This window comes from Melanerpes formicivorus, unplaced genomic scaffold (genome assembly GCF_026170545.1).
Source record: "Melanerpes formicivorus ecotype bairdi unplaced genomic scaffold, bMelFor1.0.p_v2 SCAF_35, whole genome shotgun sequence".
NCBI classification, from domain to species: Eukaryota; Metazoa; Chordata; class Aves; order Piciformes; family Picidae; genus Melanerpes; species Melanerpes formicivorus.
The window spans coordinates 7,524,939-7,548,445 of record NW_027142387.1 but is presented as its reverse complement, the minus strand read 5'-3'; the positions used below and the strand labels follow the sequence as shown (position 1 = coordinate 7,548,445).

Sequence of the window (23,507 nt, the reverse complement as noted above, 5' to 3'; positions counted from 1 at the left end):
GGCTAAATATGTTCTTCACCAGCAGAAGCCTTCAACCATTTTTTTTTACTGTGTGTCTACAAAAAATATTTTCTCTCAACTTCCAGCTACTTCAGCATGACTACCACAGCTTGAACTCAGAATTTCCTCCAGGCATCAGATGAAGACAGCCATACAAACATGTCTTCCAACCTGGAGATCTCTAAAAAACCACTGCAGCATGCTGAAACCTCACATCCCACTACACCTGAGTAGTGCAATCTATTTTATTCAGCAAAAGGACTGTGCAAACCCTAAAGGTGGGGTCTGGGATCCTTATTAACCCTGACTTCTAAATTCAGGAGTGGCACTACTACTATTATGCTTTGAAATACTGCTCACCATGAATTCTCTGAGAAAACCATTAAGGAAGAATGAATCTGTACAGAACACTGCTAAACCCAGAGTGTTGAAATACGTCTGTCACCTAGGAGGCTTTGTTTTTAAATCTGGCATTCAGAACTTTTACAGCACAAGATGCATTCAAGTAAATAATTTTCTTTTTCCCAGTACTGTAGAACTGATTTTTAGAATTATAGAACTGCTTTGGTAGGAAGAGACCTTTAAGATCATTGAATCCAATCATTCTCAAAATCTCCCAAGGCTGGGGCTAAACCGTGTCCCTCAGCACCACATCTCTGCCTCTTTGAAACACCTCCAGTAATGGGTGTTCAACCACCTCCCTGGGCAGCCTGTTCCAGGTTTTGACAACCGTCTTAGTCAAGAAGTTTCTTCTAATCTCCAACCAAAACCTCCCCTGGTGCAACTTGAGGCCATTTCCTCTCCTCCTATCACATGTTACTAGGGAGAAGAGATCAAGACCCATCTGGCTCCAACCTCCTTTCAGGGAGTTGTAGAGTGAGTAGATATCCCCTCAGCCTCCTCTTCTCCAGACTAAATAATCACAGTTCCCTCCGCTGCTCCTCACCAGACCTGTTCTTCAGACTCTTCACCAGCTTTGCTGCCCTTCTGTGGACCCACTCCAGCACCTCAATGTCTTTCTTGTAGGGATTTCTTTTGCATTTACAAATGAAAGTTAGTAATCTGTTTGCACCTTAATGTCTACAATTAGTGCTAAATTAAAGAACAGGAATACAGGACAGGATCACAAGAATAAAATTGGATACCACCTGAAGCAAAAGGCAACAAAGAAATCAGTGATTTGTACAAATCCTGTTTATAGTTGGAATGCTTTCCACTTTTGCACCATTACTTCTACAACTGTGTGAAAAAACATTTTGTGTCAGAAACTCTGATTCTGTCTTGCTAAAGTATCATTAATCTGCTCTAATTTTCTGTTATTCTCTGAGAACCAACATACCTCTTGCTTGAAACTTTACAATGCCTGATCAATGATTGTTTCAAGGGATGGCAAGACTTTCTATACAGCCCATTCTGTGCAGTCATTTACCTTTCTAGAAGACTGAACATACAAAGCATTTTAATTCTAACCATAAAATATTGGTGTGAGTTTTTTTTTTTTCTCTCTGAGCTGTTTTGGGTAAGCTGCCCTTTTCTTCAAAGCTACAATAAGCAATCTCATTTATATTTCTGCTGTTGTATTGTTTCTAATTGTACCTCCTTTCATTCAATGGCAAGGAAAGGCAAGGGAAAAGAGAAAAGAAAAAAAAGAAAGAAAAAAGAAAGAAAAGAGGAAATAAAAGAAAAAATAAAATAAAATAATGTAATAAAAAAAAGAATGTAGAAAAGAAAGGAAAATAAAAGAAAGGGAAAGGAAAGGAAAGGAAAGGAAAGGAAAGGAAAGGAAAGGAAAGGAAAGGAAAGGAAAGGAAAGGAAAGGAAAGGAAAGGAAAGGAAAGGAAAGGAAAGGAAAGGAAAGGAAAGGAAAGGAAAGGAAAGGAAAGGAAAGGAAAGGAAAGGAAAGGAAAGGAAAGGAAAGGAAAGGAAAGGAAAGGAAAGGAAAGGAAAGGAAAGGAAAGAAAAGAAAAGAAAAGAAAAGAAAAGAAAAGAAAAGAAAAGAAAAGAAAAGAAAAGAAAAGAAAAGAAAAGAAAAGAAAAGAAAAGAAAAGAAAAGAAAAGAAAAGAAAAGAAAAGAAAAGAAAAGGAATGTAATAGAGAAAAAAATGGTATTCTACAAATAATTTATTCAACATCCAATTGGATAAACTTTTTCCCCAGAGTTTCCCATTATATTTCAATTGCTTCCCTATTAACCCATTACTACAGGCCAGAATATTCCGCAGTATCTGGTTTTAGCAGAACTGATGCAGTCATTTTGAAGAATAAGATGAGAAGACTGTTAGAAAGGTGCTAGAAAGTCAGCTGTGGCCAGCATCCTTTGGAACAGACAGAGGAACACTAACAGACAGCTGATGCTTGCATTAGGATGTGCTTTCTATGACCTCATATCAGCAAAGTGAATGAATCTGAACAGATGGAAAGTTTGCAAGATTTCAGATCTGCAGGTTCTCAGTAAGGGTTTGCTCAGCTGGCACCTAAATTCTTGGAATATTTGTTGTCTGTTGAGGCAGCAGCAGAAGGTGCAGGCTCTCTGCATTTCATGGAATGACAACTCCGCTGTTGTTGGCTAATGCAGCACTCAAGAGCCAAAGGAAAACTGGGGAGTTTCTTTTCTCTTTCAGTGTACAAAAGTGGAGAAAATGGCTCAATTAGGGCACAAGAGAAGCAAGTCAGAGCTGGTATGTTGGGAACTGCAGCAGAGTTTGAGGGAAGAAGATGGAAGATGATGAAGAGAGGAGCCATTTCCCTAGTAACAAGTGATAGGAGGAAAGGAAATGTTTTCAGTTTACACCAAGGGAGGTTAGGTTGGATGTGAGAAGAAACTCCCTGACTGAAAGGGTTCTCAAACACTGGAACAGGTTCCCCAGGGAGGTGGTTGAATCCCCATCTCTAGAGGTGTTTCAGTGAGGCAGAGATGTGTTGATGGATGTGGTTTAGTCCAAGTTCTGGTAGAGTTAGAGAATGGTTGGATTCTGTGATCTTAGAAGTCTTTTCCAACAAAAATGGTTCTATGATTTGAAAATGTAAAAGGAGTTGGCAAAGGGCTTCAAGCAGTGAGCTATGAAGGAAACCAACCGAAAAGGGATGAGGTTGCAAACACTAGGATTAGAAATCAGTCAGAGTGGGGATGGCTGCTCAGTGACAGAAAGAATGGAAAGGTGGTTGGTCACATAAAGTTTCATGAGTAGCCAAGGACATAGAACAGCTGTGAGGGAGAGATAAAGATATGAATAGAAGTGATACAGGGACAAAACGTTATCAGGACAGTGATATATGAAAGGCCAATACCAACCTGGACTGAGGTATAAAAGCTCACCTACAAATACAAGCACAGGAGTGCAGTCCCTTAAAGAACCGGAATATTGCAATCACTGAACTGTCTTCTCTACTCTCAGCTCCAAGAAGAATGGGCTAGAAAAGAACCCAAGTGGACATACCACCTTAGATGCCTACAGAACTGTACAGGGAGGCTTCTGTGGGGGCTCTAGCTTTGAGACAGCATTCCCAACCATTCCACCATCCTGACCCAGAGAATTTAGAACATCTCTTCAGGTGGCCTCTGATAGGCTACAAAAAGACCTGACCAGGCATTTCAGAATCTGTATGCAGGTTAGTTAAGCAAAGAGAGACAGAGTTACTGACCTCTGAAAACCTGGCAGGAGTGCTTGAAATCACTTTCTGCTATGCAAAAGGTAGCAGATGAATAATGATTAACAGATTCCAAATATCAACTTTAGACCAGGCAGCTGTGGTCAGAATAAATGGTTTATGTTAATGATTTACACAAACCTTCCCAACTTGGTGGCACCAAAGTGAGTATCTTTCATTTTAGCCACAAAAATGTAGAATATCTGCCTGAAGGGAAACTGAAAGCTCAGCTATTGTGATACTTGACCTAAGTATTTCAAGCTCCTCCTTGAAATACTGTGTCCAGTTCTAGGCCTCTTAGTTCAACAAGGGCCTCAGGGAACTGTATGAAAGAGTCCAGTGCTGAGCCACAAAGATGCCTAAGGGAGTTGAATATTTCCCTTGTGACAAAAGGTTGAGGGATCTGAGGTCTCTTTAGCTTGGAGCAGAGGAGCCTGAGGGGTGACCTCATTCATGTTGATAAAGATATGCAGAGCAATGTTGGGAAGATGGAACCAGGCTCTGTTCAAGGATGTCCAATGACAGGACAAGGGGCAATGGGTGCAAGCTGGAGCAGAGAGGTTCCATGTGAACATAAAGAAAAACTTACCCATTGTGAGGGTGCCAGAGCCCTGGACCAGGCTGCCCAGAGAGATTGTGGAGTCCCCTTCACTGGAGACATTCAAAACCTGCCTGGTCATGTTCCTGTGTGACCTACTCTAGGTGACCCTACTCTGGCAGGGGGTTGGACTGGATGATCTTTTGAGGTCCCTTCCAGCCCCACACATTCTGTGATTCTGTGAAATACAGGTATCTTCAACGTACCCAGGCTCAGCTTGCTTCTATGTAATCAGTCATGGCCTATTTCTTTCCTCCAGAGATATGGGACATATAAGACTCTCAAAAGATCTGATTAGTTGAGTTTCACTTAAAATGTGTCAATGCAATGTGAGATAGCAGTCCCACAAAATCTGATCAGAACTCATCTCTTGGTTCTTGTCCAAAAAGCAAGGACAAGCTTGGGAGATAATCATTGCCATTTCACAACTGCCCAGTGCCAGGAGGTCTCACAGAGGTGTCTCATTCATTATAAGAATTCCAGCTGCTCAGTGCTATTCTAAATGAGCGTCTGAGCAATGTTACAATACTAGCAAGCGCCTTCAGGAGCGTTTTTAAGATGACATTTCCTTCAACAAGACATACTATTAAGTAGACAATGATACTGTTCTGCAGTTCCAAACGTTCTTCAGGTTCAGCTTCTCTGTGAATCTCACCAAGCCCATTTTCAAAGAGGCAAAATGAAAGTGAGTGTCCCCACTATCAAGGAAAATGCTGGTTGCTTAAGGAGCAGCAACCACACTGTAGCTCTTCAGTACTGGCTATCATCTTAGCATCTGTATCAGTATCAGTATCACTAAGGTTGGAAGAGACCTCAAAGATCATCTGGATTCAAGAAGGGCATTGCTTTCAAATGCTTTCTCAGTAGCAAAAGTTATACAGATTCTTTCAGTCAATCTGGCTGGATCTAGTAATGATCCCCGTGGTGACTGTACATGTTCTGCACTGACAGGGACATACCAGAAGAGGAAAGTACACAGGAGTTGAGTGCATTTCATGACTGCTTCTCCAATGCTCCTACAGAAGGCTAAGTTAATGTATTCCCTCACCAGGTGATGAACATTTAAATGATGTGTACTTTCAGTCGCTCTACATTAACATCAACAAGCAAAGCAATACAAGATAAAGTGGTTCTCTTCACAATGGAACACAAGAGGAACATTTTCCCCCTTTTGCCTGTTTTCCTCTCTCTCTCCTTGGAAAAGGACACTTTGCTGACTCACATCTGATTAGCCCTGTTACTGTAGTAGGAGCAGTGGAGAAGGAGAAAAGAGCTGGATTCTTTTCTGCCTCATACATCACTATCCACCCACAAAATCTAATTGAGGATAAATCATCTTCTCAGGTGGGAATTTTCCTATTGATTTCAGTGAGCATAGCAAGAGATGTTCTCTATTTGCTTAAATCTTGTTAGCCACAGAAATAGTGGCCAAAACAATCCAAACATCTGTTGAAGTTCGACTTTCTGGAATTTAGCCCCTGAAATCTCCTTTTGATATGCAGAGTGTGGACATCTGGTTGGGAGAGCTGGGAGACACTGAAAACAAAAGCTTCACCACACATTTTTAGTGAGTCACCACCACTCTTACAACTCATCCTAAAATACCCTGCCTGCTTCTGAGGCATAAAACCCTAGATCCAGATGGTTTCTTCCCACCTGTCCAAGACTGGCTCCAACCAAACTAAAAAACAACAAACAAAATGAGGAAAGAAGAAAGAAGCAAGCTATCAAACACACAGATATGTGAGCAGAGCAAACCAGAAAGTCTGCTTTCCTGTGGATTCTTCTGGAGTTTAAAGAGCTCAGAAGCTGGGATGACTTTTTCCCTGTGATTAGGCTTTGCTGGTTTCTCTTTGGATCTGGATTCATTGGAGTCCATTGAAAGATGAACTTAACAGTGTAGTCTGTTCTTCAATGGAAGCACTAAGAAGTCTTCATTCTTCACCAGGCTGCTGTTTTTAACACAACCTGGAGGAATGTAGCACCTCTGAGAAAACTTCTTTTCCTTCAGGCCTGGCTTAAACTGGCTAACAGCTGACTTGTGACTAGATAGACACAAAACCACTGTGACCTGCTTTTCTGGATAATGAAATTAAAAACAAGTGCTTCAGACAATTAGAAGTTATCCTCTTCCTTAGGTAAACACACTTGCTATCAGTGCATCCAGTCTTGTAGGTCACTTTAAAACCTTTTGAAGCTTTGTCTTTATCCAGCTTGTTTTAACAAAACAAACACCCAAAGCTGGCACATGCTTACAACAGGGAGCTGTAAATAGCTAAGTGGGTGATTCTTCCAGTCAAAGCTAAGCACTGAAACCAATGGAAAAGGTCCAGCTGGCTTTAATGGACTTTAAGCTAGACTCTCTTTCTTCAGCTATGGAAATAAATAAAGAAAGAAATAAATAAGCAGCCTAGCTCATAGCAGGTCCTGTGAAAATGTGTACTAATAATTAATAAAGATTATATCTCCAGGGAAAATAAAAACATGAAGGGGGTGGCTGGAGGATGAAAGAAAACGCTGAGTTTCAAGGTGACCAAATGTTTGTATTTCCTGACCCCTAACTTTGGTGAAGCAAAGAGGAACTCAGTGCTTTGTTCAAAACTTTGCTGAGCTTCTGTGTCTTCCTGAAAAGTCTTGGCTAATTCAAATCCAGTTGTCCTCTTGCACACAGCGTGCAGACTTTGCCCCATACCCTTTGTAGGCATACATGTGTTCTGTTAGAGGATGCTTAGTCTCTTCTCTGAGGAAAGTCTGGTTAAAGCAGTGTGACTATGAAAACATGACCAACACTTTGGCAAATGGATTTATTAACAGAGTTTGGTTAGTCTTGTTCTGGATAGTGTTATACATCTGAGGCATTTTGGTGGCTAGGGTAACTTATAAATAGCAAATTAACACACTGTGCTAAAAAATCTGATCTACTTTTGCTCTATCTTGCAGTGATTGACAGATTTATTATAATTTTTTCCTCTTCATTAATGCTTCAAAATTTAGAAGATCTAATCCCTGCTTTGGCATTTTAACTTGGTGTTGCAATTTCGTTTACTTAATAAATAAAATTGCAGGAAAAAGAAGGTAATTTGCCCCTTGATAAACCACCCTCTTGTTAACTTCCATCTATGAATAACGGCCAGTAAACATGCAGTGTGCTGGGACATAGATTCAAAGAACGGTTTAGGTTGGAAGGGACCTTCAAGATCACCTAGTTCCAACCCTTCTGCCATGGGTATGGACACCTTTCACTAAAAACTAAACCAGGTCGCTCAAGGTCTCATCCAACCTGCCCTTGAACACCTCCAGGGAGGGGGCATCCACAACCTCCCTAGGCAACCTGTTCCAGTATCTCACCATCCTCAATGCAAAGAAGGTCTTCCTAATGTCCAGTCTAAATTTGCCCTCCTCAAGCTTCAATCCATTCTCTCTCATCCTGTCATTACAAGCCCCTGTAAAAATTCCCTTCCCAGCTTTCTTGTAGGCCCTCTTCAGGTAACCAGAAGGCTGCTCTATGGTCTCCTCAAGGCTTTTCCAGGCTGAGCAGACCCACCTCTCTCAGCCTGTCCCCATAGGGGAGGTTCTCCAACCCTCTGATCATTTTTGTGGCCTCCTCTGGACCCACTTCAGCAGCTCCATGTCCCTTTTGTGTTGGGAGCACCAGAACTGGACACAGTACTCCAGGTGGGGTCTCACCAGAGCAGAGTAGAGGGGGCACAATCACCTCTCTGGTGAGTGGATTTGGTGTAAACAGACAACGCTGATGGTATTGTTAGGAGCTGGCATTTGCACTTATGCAAATGTTTTACTGCTTCAGAATAACAATGATTTAATCCAGCAGCACAGTTCAGCACTTGACATGCAAACACAACTGTTATTGTGTTTTATTTTTTTATGTGCCCCTTATTAGAAGAAAAATATAGATAACTCTCATATCTGAAAGATAATTTACATTCAGCACTTAGCTTCAAAAAGATGATACTATAAGTACACAGTCTGGTAAATATTCTAAGCATACACAACTTGTGCTGGGTGATAAAATATTCTGAGCATGTCCTAAAATGATTCTCTCATCAGAGATGGCTTGTTACCTCCACCATCAGCAGATACTGATAATTAATCAACTGAAATGAATCTTTACAGAATAAACAAATCTGTTATACATGAAGGATGATTATGTTCTTTTGGCTGTGAAGATTTTTCATAACTTATTCATGCCAATGGTGTGCCTGAGTTATGAAGCTGCCTTTTTTTTTTCCCCCTTATGAAATAAAAACAGAATCCTTTGTTTGTCATCCATCCCTTCTATTTTCTGGGCTTTACCCAAGTAAATCAGCACAAACGCAGCAGCTCTGCTGATTTACACCAACAGATGAATTAACTCTCTATTCATCAGCAGCATCAATGTTTCCTGAATTATTTCAGATGCATTCCTACCACACAGCCCTGGTAAAGAAAGCATTTTCAACCCTTCCATTTGAACAGTAATGTCTATGTAAATGCCATCATCAGCTGTAAGCCAGAATCATAGCTGGCTCCTTCCAACTTTGTGAATTCCACTCCCTCCTGGCAGAGGTGATACACTCTCTGGGGGATAGGGTCGTATTTTGAGTTGAGAAAGCCATGAAAATATACTATCATTTCTATGGCTTTTAAAATTAATCCCTACTTTTACATCCTGCTTTCATGCTCACTTTTCCTCAAACTATTGCAATGGTGGTGGTGGGGGTGTTTAAGACCAGGTTGGATGTGGCTCTGGCCAGCCTGATCTAGCGTGGGGTGTCCCTGCCCATGGCAGGGGGGTTGGAACTAGATGATCCTTGTGGTCCCTTCCAACCCTGAATGATACTATGATACTATGATAATGACCAGCCTGGTTTCTCAATGGCAGGAACACTAATAAAGGATGAATTTGAGATGTGCATGTGAAAGACTTTTAAAATCTTATATTCTAAGGAGCAGGAAAGAAGATCATGTTTGGCTGACCTCCTCAGCAATCACAGATAAGCAACAAGATTTAAATTATAAGTGTGTGTGAGATATGTTAAAAATCAACAGTAAAAATAAACACAACAAGACAACAAACAATTGAAAACTGACAACTGCCAGTGTTCTAAAATAACCAGAAAATATATGATGTGCTGCGAACATTCCTCTGACAGAGAAAGCAGAATTGTGAATGATTCATTCAGATTGAGTCATCCTTTATTTTATTAGAGAAATACTCAGGGTTAGGCATACTGTGGGAGCACAAACTCTTGGCTGAGGTTCACTACCACTGATGTGCTAACTCACAGCAGCCAGACATCCGTTATTGTATAAAATAATACACAACAAAACGCAAAACCACAGGAACAACAAAAACATGCAACCAAAGCCCCTTGACATAAGGAAGGGGATACAGCTTCATGCCTTTCCTTCAGGCTTCACTGGGGGAGAGGAGTCAATGAAGCGTTTTAAGAAGTATTTAAACAAAATCTGTGCAGGAAAACCTTGTGCTCATTTCTTCTGAACGTTCAGCTCTTTCCCACTAGGAATGAGGTCACTTGTTTATTTCTACTCTAAGATGTATTTATAGGAAGCCATCCTTAGTGCAGGTTTTGTAGTAAGTTGACATACAGCAGGCTGGAGATGCTGCTCTGTGTATAATATGACACAAAAGAAGACATCTGAAAGACAACTACTATACTGTAGAGTAGAACTGAGAACAGTTAAAGAATTTGGAGTATCTTATATCCTGAGGACCTTGGGTCAAGCCTTTGCTTTACCTCAGGTTTTCACCAAGGTATTCAGTGCATCCAGGTCTTTCCAGATCTGATCTTTCCAGATACAGCCCTTTCCAGACCTCTCCTGATGCACTGAGATCTTTGTAGATCCAAGATATTTTCTTGTCTTTAAGCTATGTACTGAAGTGTCTTCAATTCAGGTATCTGTCTGCCACTGTAAAGTCCAGAACACTGCAAGAGAAATCATAAAAAGAGTAGAGGAGTCAGAATAAGATCCAAAATAGTCAGCACACTGTGCTCTACCTTACACTAGTCAATAGGAAAATGCTGATCCTTTATCAGTCCTTTATCAACTAAAAACCAAAATAATGAGCCCCAGGCTGTCAGTCTCCCCAGGGTAATCTTTAACAAACTGAGCAAAGATCTTATGTGCCTATTGAGATATGGTTGTCCTGCTGTACAATACCCTAACAGTTAAAACACCAGCTACTGAATTAGCTTTATTTCTCTTCTACATGAAAACAATCAAAACCTATTTTTTTCACCTCAAGAACAGTGTCCAGATACCAGCCTGCGGCTTCTTTTGGAAATGAGCTACAGCTCTTCCTGCATGACCCATCTCCACATATACAAAGTCAAGACACCCTGCATGAGAAGAGAGCTAACTCTAGGTTGTTTCTCATTGTAGAGGGGAGCCCTGCAATGACTGTGTGGCTGTTTTGTGAGTGTTAGGCAGTGACACAGAAAAAGCCATTGGTTGAGGAGATACAATCTTCTATCTTCTCCAAGGAATCCGTGTGCATTTTGCAATCAAAACTGACTCACAATTTTACCCACATCCCATCGCATTTTACCCTACGAAAGTCAAGCTTCAATTCAGTTGGTTTTGGGTTCTCCTGTGCACAACAACAACAGCTTCACTAGAAAGACTGAAAAAAGTTCCTCCTCTATTCCCCAGAGCAGTTTATGGCTTTGTGGTTAAAACATCCTGAAAGCAGTATGACACACGGGTCTGAATCTAACCTCTGTCAACACTGAACTTTGAAAACAAGTTGCTTTTATAGCCAAAGAAAGTGCTGTAATCTCCTACAGTCACCATCACACGCCATCTCAGAATGGAACATTAGCCTTCACTGCCTTTTCTACGGAGACAGGGAGCTTGAGCCTGCGTGTGTTCATTAGGCATGGGCAGAGACCTGCCAGGACAAAGCCTTCATGCTGATCACACTCAGGTTTGCATGTAAGCTGGACAACAACATTCTGGCCTTGTAGTGACCAAGGCACTGATAGAGGCATGCTCAGCACTTGAGGCACATGGAGATCTTGAAGGCTGGGAAATGAAGTAAATTTAGACAAGATATAGGAAGGGATATTTAAAGGTTATGTAGTCCAGTCCCCTTGTAGTGTTCAAGGACATCTTTATCTATATCAGGTTGCTCAGATCCCTGTCCAATTTGACCGTAACTGTTTAAAAGGATGGCACATCTGTGACCTCTTCTAGCACCTTTCTGGGCAACTTGTTCCAGTGTTTCACCACCCTCTTTGTAAAAAATGTCTTCCTTTGATCTAGTCGGAATCTATTCATCAGCTTGGACAGGTCCCTTCCAACCCAAACTACTCTATGATTACAGTATCACAGTATCACAGTATAACTAAGGTTGGATTCTATCATTCTAAGGGCTAGAAGAGCTTAGGTGCTTTTGCATTTAGGGAGCAGCTGAATGAGGCTTACCAGGACCATCCCTTTTTATTTGTCCCTCTGAATATCACCACCTGTCTACTTCAAACATAGGTTTTTACTTCAGTTTTTCCTTGGCAGTTGGCTCAAGATTGTGTGGCAGTATATAGGTGCAGTAATTAGCAGTCTTAACATGGGGGGAAAAAAAGAAGTCCATTTAAGCCTGTTTTCATAAAAATAAAGCTGAAAAAGACAGACTTTCAGCCTCACATCTAAATATCCTGGCTTCTGTAGATCACAGAATGTTGTGTTTGTATTGTAAAACATATAAATGTTATGCTATTTTCTTTCTGTATTTTTTTTTCCTGAGTGGTATGATTAAAACATCGTGAGATTGTTTTCTTGTTGTTCATAAATGGACTGCTATTATCTGTTCATTTATGACAAGGTGACAGCATTTACCTACCCAGTTTGCAGACAGGCACTACACAATAGGATTTTTTTTTTTGGTGTTCATTTGAAAAGGTGTGGCTGGAGGAAGGTTCCAAGTGTGTTTTGCTCTAATTGCTGTTTTCTAGGAGGTGCAGTGAGAAGGGCTGTGCTGTCTCATAGAACAGCTGAGCACATGCAGTGGGCACATGGATGCAGGGAAGGTAGTAAAGAAAAAGAATCCAGCAAGTGGGAGAGTTTCACAAGAAGACTGAAAGAGAAGGAGGCAGATACATTGCCAGGCCTCAGAGGTGACAGAAGAAACTTCTGAGGGGCACAGAGGAGACTGTATGAGTTGCTGAAAACCAGGAAGTCATTAATTCATTGGACTGAAAACAAGCATTTATAGTGGGCAGGCACAGATGCATTTATGAATCCTTATAATTTCTCCACTGTCTCCCTCTAAGACAATTAAAACTAATTGAAGAGTTAATTGTTCTGGTTTATACTGTAACAGAACTGTCTTTGAGATGCTTTGCCTTTTTAGTATCCTTATGAAACTCACTTTATGAAGTGAGTATCCTTATGAAAATCACTTTATCCTTATGAAAGCCACTTTTTGGCAGACCTGGAGAAGACCAGGCTCTGGGGTGACCTCATAGTTGCCTTCCAGTACCTGAAGCAGGTCTCCAAAAAAGCCTGGGAGGCAATCTTTACAAGGGCTTGTAGTGATAGGATGAAAGGGAATGGATTTAAGCTTGAGGAGGGGAGATATAGACTGGACATTAGAAATTCTTTACAGTGAGGGTGGTAAGACACTGGAACAGGTTACCCAGGGAGGATGTGGATGCCCCATCCCTGGAGGTGTTCAAGGCCAGGTTGGATAAGGCCTTGAGTAAGCTGGGCTAGTGGAAGGTGTCCCTGCCTGGGGTGGGGTTTGGAACTGGATGATCTTGAAGGTCTTTTCCAACCCAAACCACTCTGTGTTTCTGTGTTTAGGGTAAGTGCTAGAATATCCACCTCAAAGCTATGACTAACTGGGTATCTCATTGTAAATGCCAAGCCTCAGCCCCAAGCTACTCTTACAAACAACCTTTAGTTACATGCATGTGACAAGTTCTCTCTCTGCACTACCAGCTTCTCAGGGCAAGAATCATGGAACCACAGACTGGTAAGGGTTGGAAGGGACCTCTGAACATCCTCTAGGCCAAATTTCCCTGCTGGAGCAGGATCACCCAGAGTAAATCATACAGGAACATGTCCAGGCAGCTTTTGAATGCTTCCAGAGCTGGAAAATTCACAACCTCTTTAGGCAGCCAGTTCCAGTGCTCTGTCAATCTCAAAGGGAGGATTTTTTCCTTATGTTTAGGTGGAACCTCCTGTGTTCCAGTTTCTGTCCATTGCCCTTTGTCTTGCAACTGGACGCCACTGAGTACAGCCTGGCTCCATCCTCCTGACACTTGCCCTTTAGCTATCAATCAGCATTAACGAGCTCTCCCCTCAGTCTCCAGGCTACACGGCCTCAGCTTTCTCAGCTTCTCCTCATCAGACAGACGTTCCAGTCCCCTCACCATCTTAGTGACTCTCTTCTGGGTTCTCTCCAGTAGCTCCTTGTCCTTCTTGCCCAGAACTGGTCAGGCATTGGCAGGGCTGGCAATGCCCTGGGTACAGCCACAGGCCCCCATGCCAGCTGATACACTGCCAAACATGCCCAGACAGGCTGTCTGGAGACAGTCTGCAAACTGTCTGTGAGGCTGAGCCTGCCGTACTTGTGGTCACCCAGGGTACAGCCGTGGACTCTGGTGGGGCTGCTTATGTGTCACATGCATGCTGACTTAGGGACAAAAGCGGCATGAACATTTGGTTGAAAGCTCAGCTCCTTCTCGGGACATCCCAGAGTGGAACCTTTGGATACAGTAGCCCCAGATGGGGTGAAACATCCCTCAATCAGGGATGGAAACTCGTGGGAAAGAGAACAGCTCTGGGCAGGAGAGCGGGGTTTGCCGAGAAACCCAACACTTGCATGGCTGGGAAGGTGTTTTGGCATCCTCCCGCTGCTTGCCCTACTGTCCTCTGAACACGCTGGAGGCATTTCCTCGGGTTAACAGCACGAGTAGTGACACTAATTTGCGACACGGCCACTCGGGACCCCCAGAGGGGCTTGCAGTGCCGCTCAGAGTCCCTCTGAAGCGACTCAGAGGCTGCCAGACCACCAGGCATGAAGAGGAGAAAACCTGAGATGAATCGCGGGTGAGGCAGGCGGTGCCCGCCCCGAAACGCCCGCGGCCCGCCGGTGCCTGAGGCCAGGTCTCCCAACGCCTCTTCCCGGTCACCCGCAAGCCCTGGCGGGGCCGAGCCGGGCCGGGCCGGGTGCAGCCAATGGGCTGTCGGCGCCGGGAGTCCCGTCCGTGCCTGGCAGAGCGGTGACGGCCGGCGCTGGCGGGCTGATGCGCAGGCGGGGAAGCTGCCTGCCGCGGTCGGAAGGGAGGGGAGGGGAGGAGAGGAAGGGAAGGGACGGGAAGGGGGTGGCCGCGCCGGGCACAGCATGGCTGCCAAGGTAAGTCACCGCCGGCGGCGGGCGGGGAGGCGGCGCGGGTGGCAGGCTCTCGGTGCGCGCCAGGGCGGCCGTTGGCGGCGGGGAAGGGGCCGCGGCGGGAGGCGGGCGGCTGCCGGTTGCCCGGTTTGACCTCGGGCCTGTCCTTGGCGAAACTCGGCCGCTGGCGCCTCCTCCTCGCGGCTCCGCGGTCCCTCGCCGCCGGCCCCGTGGGAGGACGGGGGTGGGTGGGCTACCGAGCACCCACTGTAGGGACGGCTGGTGAGGTTTGCGTGCCGGCGGGTAGAGAGGCGAGGCGGCGGGGATCTCCACCTGCCAGCCCCGGGGAGTGGGCCTGCTCTCTGCTTGTAATGCACCATCGGCGTGACACTGCGCGGCCGCCTCCGCTGCCGGGGAGGTGAGAGGCGACAGGCGGCTGGTCCCGCCGTGCAGGCGCCGGTGCTGCTCCCTGCGGCCCTTACCGCCCACGCACTGCCCCGCCGGGCACAGCGGCACGGCCCGGCTGCGGCTCCGCTGGTCGCTGGTAGGCCCAGCTGTGCTTCAGTGAGCACCCCGCCATACACATAGTTAACATACAGATGCATAAACCCGTGCATGCTTGCAGCTTATATGTACACTTAGGTTTGGCCGAGACAATGCACTAGGTCCTTGGGACAGCAGCTGGCAGGTCAAGACCTTGTGGGGCTTGCCATGCCCCAAGCGGGCGCTGATGTTGGCCCTGCCCCGCTTGCAGGCCTTGGCATGATAGTCCCTTCTTGCTTTCCCTCCTATTTTCTTCGTATACCTGCTTTGATCTTCTGTTTTCACATTTGATTGTAAATTCCGACTGGTTTCACAGTACTCTCCAGTCACGTTGCTACCTGTTAGTTTAGGCTTTCCTCTATGTCAGGAGGATAAATGAACTTTTTTTGTTTAAGAACATGCTTCCATCTCAGAAAAAAAACCCCAGCAACTAGCTATTAGCTGGATTAAGGCCACGTAAAAAGCAGTTATTACGCTTCTAATAGTAGGTAATATATGTGTGATGTTGGCATTTCAAAAGTTGCTGCTGGGTGCTCATTAGGTTTCTTTGAGTACTAAGGCTTAAACCAAAGTAAATTTGGCCACATTGTGCTCTTGTTGAAGTCAGTGATGCAACTTACATTGAGAAAACACTGGAAGAAAAAGCTTCTCCGAACACGGCAAAGCAGCACATGTGCTGGGTCTGGCTGGAGTTGCTTGTTCCTTCATTTTGGTAAGCCTACGGCAGAACTCCTCCAGTCAGCGCACACCTTACTGAGAACTTGGGTTATCTGAAAGGTGTGCTGTTTTAATGGCAATGTGTAATTCCTCTTTGCTAGGACATATGAAACATTCATCCTCAAATCTTAGGTTTGTTACTTATATATTTTAGCTGTCCCATACTTATTTTTTTTGGTGTTCTATGGTGGCCCACTGATCCATACTTGCAGCATATCAGTTGCATCATACCAAAATCTCAGTGTTAGAAGACTATAGAGTCTTCCATTCACTAAATTTATGAGATGTTTACTTAGCTTTCCCTCTCTGAGCAGCAGTTTTTAGTCTGAAATCTGTTTGAATCCACACCAATCACATATACTTAAAGTATATGTAGTTAGGTTTTTTTGTCTAACCAGGTAAATGTGGTTTCCTTGCTACATGTTTGCACAGTGTCCTTTTAGCTTGGTTTATTACACAGTTCAGATCACCAAGATGTGTGCAAGCACGTGTATTCACATGTATTCAACACTTGAGGGGAAACTGAATTGAATAATGTAAATTCCTGATTATGTCAGGCTTGGCAGAGATACCTGATAAAAGGAATGGCTTTGTCACCGGTGTCGTAAACATCCTTGGTGCATTGCAAGACAGAGATACAGCATTTTTTACTGCAGGGTTTAAAGCTCTCTCATAGCTTCTGAGGAAGGCTTCTGCTTGCAGGCTTGAATGTGTATGAAGAGGCTTAGGTTGGATTGGATGGATTAATTATTAAGTTACTTTGCGAAACTTCAAGGGGCTTCATCTTCTCAGGGTGAAATAGTTGCTGTAGAACACAGGTAAATTTCCGTTATGACTCAAAGTCAGTGGCAAAATGTAAGCAATGTTTTGTATTTTGAATGGTCTGAGCTCAGGTTCTGCCAAGCACACATATGAATAACTTTGCCACCTCAAGAGCTTCTGGGCCTGAAGTTACTCACATGTGCTTGCAGGCATGGGCCTTGATTTGTGTTCTAACTTCCTCACTGATGCATCTCAGTAATGTTTGCCTTTTTCACCTCAGCCAAACAATGGACTGGTGAGTGGAATGATTTTTCTAAAATCCCATCAGTACCTTTTCCTTGCCAGTGTCCTGCATGACCACTTCCTTTAATTTTTTAATTATACCCTTTTTGAGGTATGTGAGTCTTTGGCATTGAATGTAATTGTTCTTTGCTTGCAAGATATCAAATGTTGACATTTTCAGCAGACTCTAGAACTTCAGTCTGTTAAAAAACAAACCCCAAACAGGGTACTGTTAAGGCTGTGTAGTTAAGCACTCAGGTATGAAGAAATGGGCAAAGCTTTTATACATGGAATCTTTAATGTCCATTACAGTGCCATTTAATTTTCTTCCTTGTTGTATAAGGCACTGGGTAACATACATTTTAAACAGTGTATATTGCACATCAGTGTCTTAGTCTTTCCAAATGTTGTCTGAAAGTGTTATGAAAATGACACTTTAAATTGTATTTGCACAAATTGCTGGTAAACACTGCAGGTGAGATGTTTGAATAGATTTTTACCCCATTGGTAACTAAATTGCCAGCAGAGGTACTGGCTGCTGCTTCTTCTGCAGTAATGATGGTTTATATAGTGTGTCATGCTTTATTTCTTCGTTTTGAGTGTTTAACAATGCAGTCACAGTGTTTTTCATGCCCTCTGGGCAGATACCTCTAAAGAGAAGTTGCACAGTCTAGCTAATGCCCTTTGTCATTCATCTGGTGTGTGTTTTCCAGCAAAGTTAACTGTGTGTACCGAGTGAATGTAAGCTACCCTTGGTCCACCTACTGCTCCACAGTGCTGGGCAGAGCTGTTGCCTCATGCATGTGCAAAGTATGACTTGCAGTCCTTTTAAAGTTCTGCTGCTTGCTAAAATATGAACTAATTCTCAGTGGGAAGTTCTGAGGTACTTGTCAAGAAGACCTCTTTCCCTAGCTATTTTTGCCTTTGCCACTGTGCTGCTTTATCTGTTCAACTTAAGGTCAAAACCTGATGTTTCTAATGGAAGCTAGTATAGATTGTGTGTGTGTATGTATATATATATATGCTCCGTAAAACTTAATCTCTGTGATGGACAGCATGTGAATAAATTTCAATACTTGTATTGAACTGCATTATACTGCTATAGTAGTTGATTTTTAAGTACTATAGCATCTCTCTCTAATGTAAATGTGGGGGGTTTTATGCATGTGTGAGCTTTTATCCATTGGGCACATACTGGTTGCCTCTGTTACCCAGATTGTATGTTGTTATAAAATGATTGTGTTATGAACAAAGTGAACACAAATGTCCCATGCTAGAAAAGGCAGTTGTAAAATGACTTCAGGTGAAGTCATGGACCTGTCCTCAGTACTTGGTGGGGCTATTTGCATGCTTAATTTTTAATGCATGTGTAAGTCTTATGAAGAACTATACCTGACTCTCAGAAATCTATCAGTGAGGTAGCACAAAGAACTTTACTGACATGACAATGTTTGGGTTGTTTCTAATGCAAAGTAAATAAAAGTTATTATTCAGTTTTCATATATTTAACAATTTAAAACTTCTCTTTCCTCTTGAGCTTGTGTGGAACTGTCTGCTGTTTGGAGTAACATGTTCTTTCCATTTACTGCTGCATTTACCTTTAAAATAAGAAACCTTTTCATGTTAAAAATAGTTAGTCCCCATCATAGGCTCCTTTCATATCTTGGTGTTACTACAGTCAGACATTGCCCACTGAATAGCCCGGTCCTGCAAGATGCATCACCTAGACTGGATTAATGGGAGTTCTGTGAAGGATTGATGCTGCTGGCCCTGGCTTTGTAGGCCTTTTTGTGTGCAGAAGTGATCTAATGCCTGCACTGAGTAATGGGAATGAATCAGGTCTGGAGAAGCAGTGGTTAAAATACAAACACCATGGCTGTGGCATTCTAAAGGAGGGTGATTCCAAACAATTCCAAAACTGTTAGAGGCTGGTGCAACCATGCCACCTGATTATTTTGCTGTCACATACACTTAGCATGTCCCCCATCATACAGCTCCATCATCTCTTTGTTCAGCTTCTCCTGTGGCTCCTTTCCCCTGTGCTAGCAATAGGGTGGAGTGTGCCTGGGAACAGACTGGATTTACTCTTCTTGCCCTCAGTAATGCCATTCTTCCTTCAGCAAAACAGAGAAGGTTCACATTTAATTGCATGTGGTTTTGTTGGGCCCGCAGAAAGGAACAGATGAGGGGTCTTAGCATCATGATGAACTACGGTGGTTGTGAAAGGAGTGGAGTCCCTTATGGACAGGCTGCAGCCACTCAGCAAGATCAAAATTGTAAGGGTAAAGTGTTTGGTGAGTAAGCAGAGAGCAATCTCTGCTGTCCAGAAGCATCACTGAGTTTATGTACTGTAGTTTCAACAGTGTCATAACACTTAATAGCATCATGAGGATTGTTTGGGACATGACAGCACCACAGAAAGCGCTGTTGCTAGTCTATACAAGTCTAGTGGTGCTCTCTGATGTCTAGTTACGTTTTGGAACTGTGCATCAGTGTGTAAATTCTTTAACAGCTCATGTGTTGTGAGACTCTTATTTCCCTTCTCCCCATCAGAAATAACCTGTATTTTTGCTGCTTTTGACTTACTACTGCATCTTGCCTTCTTAAGAGACTGGAATTTGCCTAATAAAGGGACACAGAGTTAGTATGAGTGTTGGTAATGTCAAACCTTATTCTAAGTACAAAGTAGCATGTGTGATCACTGTGACTGAAACACGGTAGAAAACAAATCATTTACCCCCCTTCCCTGCCCTCCTTGCTATTCTTCATGTATTTAGTTTAATTTGATTTCTTTTACTGCATGAGTCTTTGCTTCTGATGTTTACCATTAGGAGAACTGCTTCAGTCCTAGTGCCACAAGGTGCACAGTGAGTTTTGGGGCCTGCATTGTGTTACCATTCCATACCACCTGCTCCCATTTCTTTATCAGAGGAAGGTAGCGTGAGGTGAGGTGGTGAAAGAGGTTGATTTATGTCTTTTAATATGTTAGAGAGGTAGTGATGGGATTGCATGTTACAACTGCCAGTGGTTTGAACAAGCTTTTGAAACTTGTTCTTTGCCATTATGGTGTCCCTGCTGTATAGCTCTAGGAGAGTGCTACTGGACCCAACAGTTACATCCTTGCCTGTGCCTCATTTGCTGGGATGTCCACTGGAAAGGATTTAAAACTCTCTGGATCTTAGCACATCAGGAAATGAATTACTCTTTCTGTGCAGCTTTGTGTCCCAGGAGGTTAGAGAAGCTCTTCCAAGGCTGCTTCAAATGATGTATTACAGGTGCTCCTCTTGGTCCTGTAATGTAGACAAGCTTACAGCCCTGAATGCTAACGATGTGTCTCCTGACCAGCTTGTTTAGGCCAATATCTATTTTATTTATCTATGTTGTCCAAGGAGTATGACAAGGAGGTAGGTGATACTGTATTTCCTGGAAGCTGGCATGAATGTGCTGCTTAATTTTAGCTCCACTTTTGCTTTTGATCTGTGGAATTGCTGCTGCTTGGGCTATAGAATGGCTTTAGAGCCTTTATGTATGGCACCTAACCTAAACTTTCCTAAGGCCTCTGGGTACTGCTGTGACTGCTAATTACAGCTACAACACAGTCTGTGGAAACAGAGCAGCTGAAGTGTTACGGTGCTAGATAACTGGGGCTAGTGAAACGTACTGCTGCATGTTTTCTGGGAAGTATCTGTATCTGTCATTTGCAAGGAGAGAAAAAGGTCCTTATAAAAATACTCTACCTTGGATTGCTTTGGAATAAAGCAATTTCAAGGGAAGCTTTGTTAAAACACTTAAAGGAAGACTGCAAATGCGTTTTCCATAACATTTTAAAATAATTTCATGCTATTTACAATACCTTAGAAACGTGCAATTGCAATTATATCCTTTACCAAAAATGTTACTTGGCCTGCACAAAACCCAGTGTGTTAAAGCATAAAATTGCTCAGAAGGAGTGGGTTGTTGACATTTTTATTTTTCTCTGAAGAGGGAAAAAAAAACCCAAAGAAACATTTGAGAGGGAGTTGAGAAGTGAACACATGTACACCAAACTGTGTTTGGGAGGAAACAGAGCTTATGGAACACAGCAGGCTCCTCTTGTTGGATACTTGTGAGGTCTCTAACCTCAGCTGTTGGATTCCTACGCTTCTGATGTCTTGCACACCTAGGCAGCCTGCAGGAGCTGATCCTGTGCTGACCAGTAAGGTCACTCTTTGGGTCTCCTTGAGGATCTGCCATACCTCCTGCCTTACTCTTGGCTATGTGGAAACCGGAGCCTGGATTTTGGTGAAGAAGACTTTTTGACATTCTTTAGATCAACACCTCCATTTGACATTGAAAGTAGAATTATAAGACCTAAGGTATCCACAAACAGATACCACAGCAGCCAGCATGCTGACTATGGAGCAGCGGAAAATGAAAAGATAGGGGTGTCCCATGATGATCTTCAAACGGCAAGGCTTGCACCTCTGTTTTGAACAGGGATGCTGTGCAATTAACAGCACAAGGAGTGGGCCAGTTACTAGCAATTAGGGCACCCAGTTGGAAGCAGGGAGATTGGCTTTCTTTGTTGCCAGAGAGTTCTGCATTTTGCATGAATGATGCCTCCACCTGCCACAGTTTTGGAAGGTTGCTCTGCTTGATGCTGACTACGATTCTGCCAATGCACGTTAGACCCGATACCTGCATGGTTGCTGGGCTGGAGTGAGGACACCTGGTCAGTATGTCTGAGGTGTCTGTATGTGCTCAGGAAGGGCTGCAGCACTTCTGGATGTGCACCTTGGTGAACTTCTGGAATCCAAAAAATCTTAACTGGCATGTGCTTTTCTGCTTGTAGATGGATTGGGTTTTGCATCATGCTGTGACTTGAGGTAGTGGAACATGCTCATTGATCTGACCCTCAGAGGCTGAGCAGAGTGGAGTTTGCAAATACACAAACACATTTTCTATGTAGAAAGTGCAGTGAGATTGGCAGACTTGTGCCCAGGCAACCAAACCTTTTAAAAATAGTTCTAAAATCTTCTTAATATCATCAGCACTTTGTTTTAGGAAGTTCCTGGTCCTAGGTTAGGTTTGACTGGGCCTCTGGGGCTGGTTCTTTGCCTATTCTGCCTTCCTGATACGTGGTTGGTTGTTTCTTTGCTCTGGTGCCAGGGCTGAACTCACTGTAGCTGTGCTGTTGGTTGGGTTGGCTTGGAGAAGTGCCTCCTGCTTCCTGAACCACCAGTGAGCTGTGAAGCTGTGATTCAACCTGGCTAGTACTCAACATTCAGTAGCAGTACTGGGGTAAGGTCATGGTGCTGGGGTGAAGCAGAGTGGATAATTTTTTCTCCTTTAGGAATGTGTATGAGTAAAGGGTTAAGGTTCTCTTTCCCCCTCTACTTTGCCATGGTGAGACCACATCTGGAGTATTGTGTCCAGTTCTGGGCTCCTCAGGTCAAGAGAGACAGGGATATACTAGAGAGTGTCTAATGGAGGCTATGAGGATGATGAAGGCCGGGAAACATCTGTCTGATGTGGAGAGGCTGAGAGACCTGGGACCATCTAGAATAGAGAAGAGAAGGCTGAGAGTAGATCTTACTAATGTTTATAAATACCTGAAGGGTGGGTGTCAAGACGAAGGGGCCAAGCTCTTTCCTGTGGTGTCCTGTGATAGGGCAAGGGGCAATGGTTACAAACTAGAGCACAGGAAATTCCACATAAAAATGGGGAAAAAACTTTGAGGTGTCAGAGCCCTGGAGCAGGCTGCCCAGAGAGGTTGTGGAGTCTCCTTCTCTGGAGACTTTCAAGACCCATCTGGATGTGTTCCTGTGTGACCTGCCCTAGGTGATCCTGCTTTGGCAGGGAAGTTGGACTTGATCTCCAGAGGTCCCTTCCAACCTTTACCATTCTATGGTTCTGTGAAAGGGGAATGACCTTACTGGGGAGGATGGTGGAACCTTGCATGCAATGCAATAATCCTTATGGGGTTTTTTCTTAGATTGATAATTTTTGAGTTACTGATGCACATGTGAATTGGTAAGCACTATGGCATTTTATCAATTGCCCACATTCAAATATATTTAGTTTAGGTTATTGTTGTCTTTATGACTCTGACCTCCACATCACCTCAGCCTTCCTCCTTACCAGACAGTCCATGTTAGGCAGTCCATAAATAATGTCAGTGCAGCAGGACACCAAATCTCAAAGGCTTTGGATCAGAGTTGGAGGGAGGTTCATACATCTCTGGGAACAGGCACCTTGGATATTTTTGTGAGTGTTATCATTATGGTGGTGGGGTTTTTTTTGTCGTTGTTGGTTTTGGTTTGGTTTGTTTCTTTGTTTGGTTTTTTGTGTATTTGTCTGTTTCTTTTTTTGTTTTAAATTCAGATGTCATGTTTGGAAAATTTACCCAATCTGAGTTTATTCTAAACAGTGCTTCTGCAGCTTGTGGTTGCTTTAGTTATTCTAAAATATGTCTCTGTTCTGAAGTGTCACATTGTCTTCACTCTCCACCATCTCCTGCCTGGGGGGGATAGAGAATTTTTCTTTCCTCACAGCAGCCTTTCTTGCGCCTGACAGCTTTTGTTCCTTCTCAAGCATCATTACTGGAGTTTACCAAATTTA

General features: G+C 43.4%; 1 protein-coding gene across 4 annotated transcripts in view; it reads left to right on the top strand.

Annotated features, from left to right (window-relative positions):
• SLC25A13 (solute carrier family 25 member 13) overlaps nt 1–23,507 on the top strand; it is a 128,165-nt gene that overhangs the window by 5,014 nt on the left and 99,644 nt on the right. The window contains exons 1-2 of one of the 4 annotated variants that reach the window (XM_068157070.1): nt 14,594–14,627; nt 16,906–16,920. The exons of 2 other annotated variants lie outside the window; for them this stretch is intronic. In XM_068157070.1, the coding sequence (XP_068013171.1) occupies nt 14,616–14,627; nt 16,906–16,920 (27 nt within the window). In that variant the 5' untranslated portion in view covers nt 14,594–14,615. Of the gene's footprint in view, nt 1–14,557; nt 14,628–16,905; nt 16,921–23,507 lie in introns of those variants that run through there. One more of the 4 variants, XM_068157071.1, reaches the window with a different exon arrangement.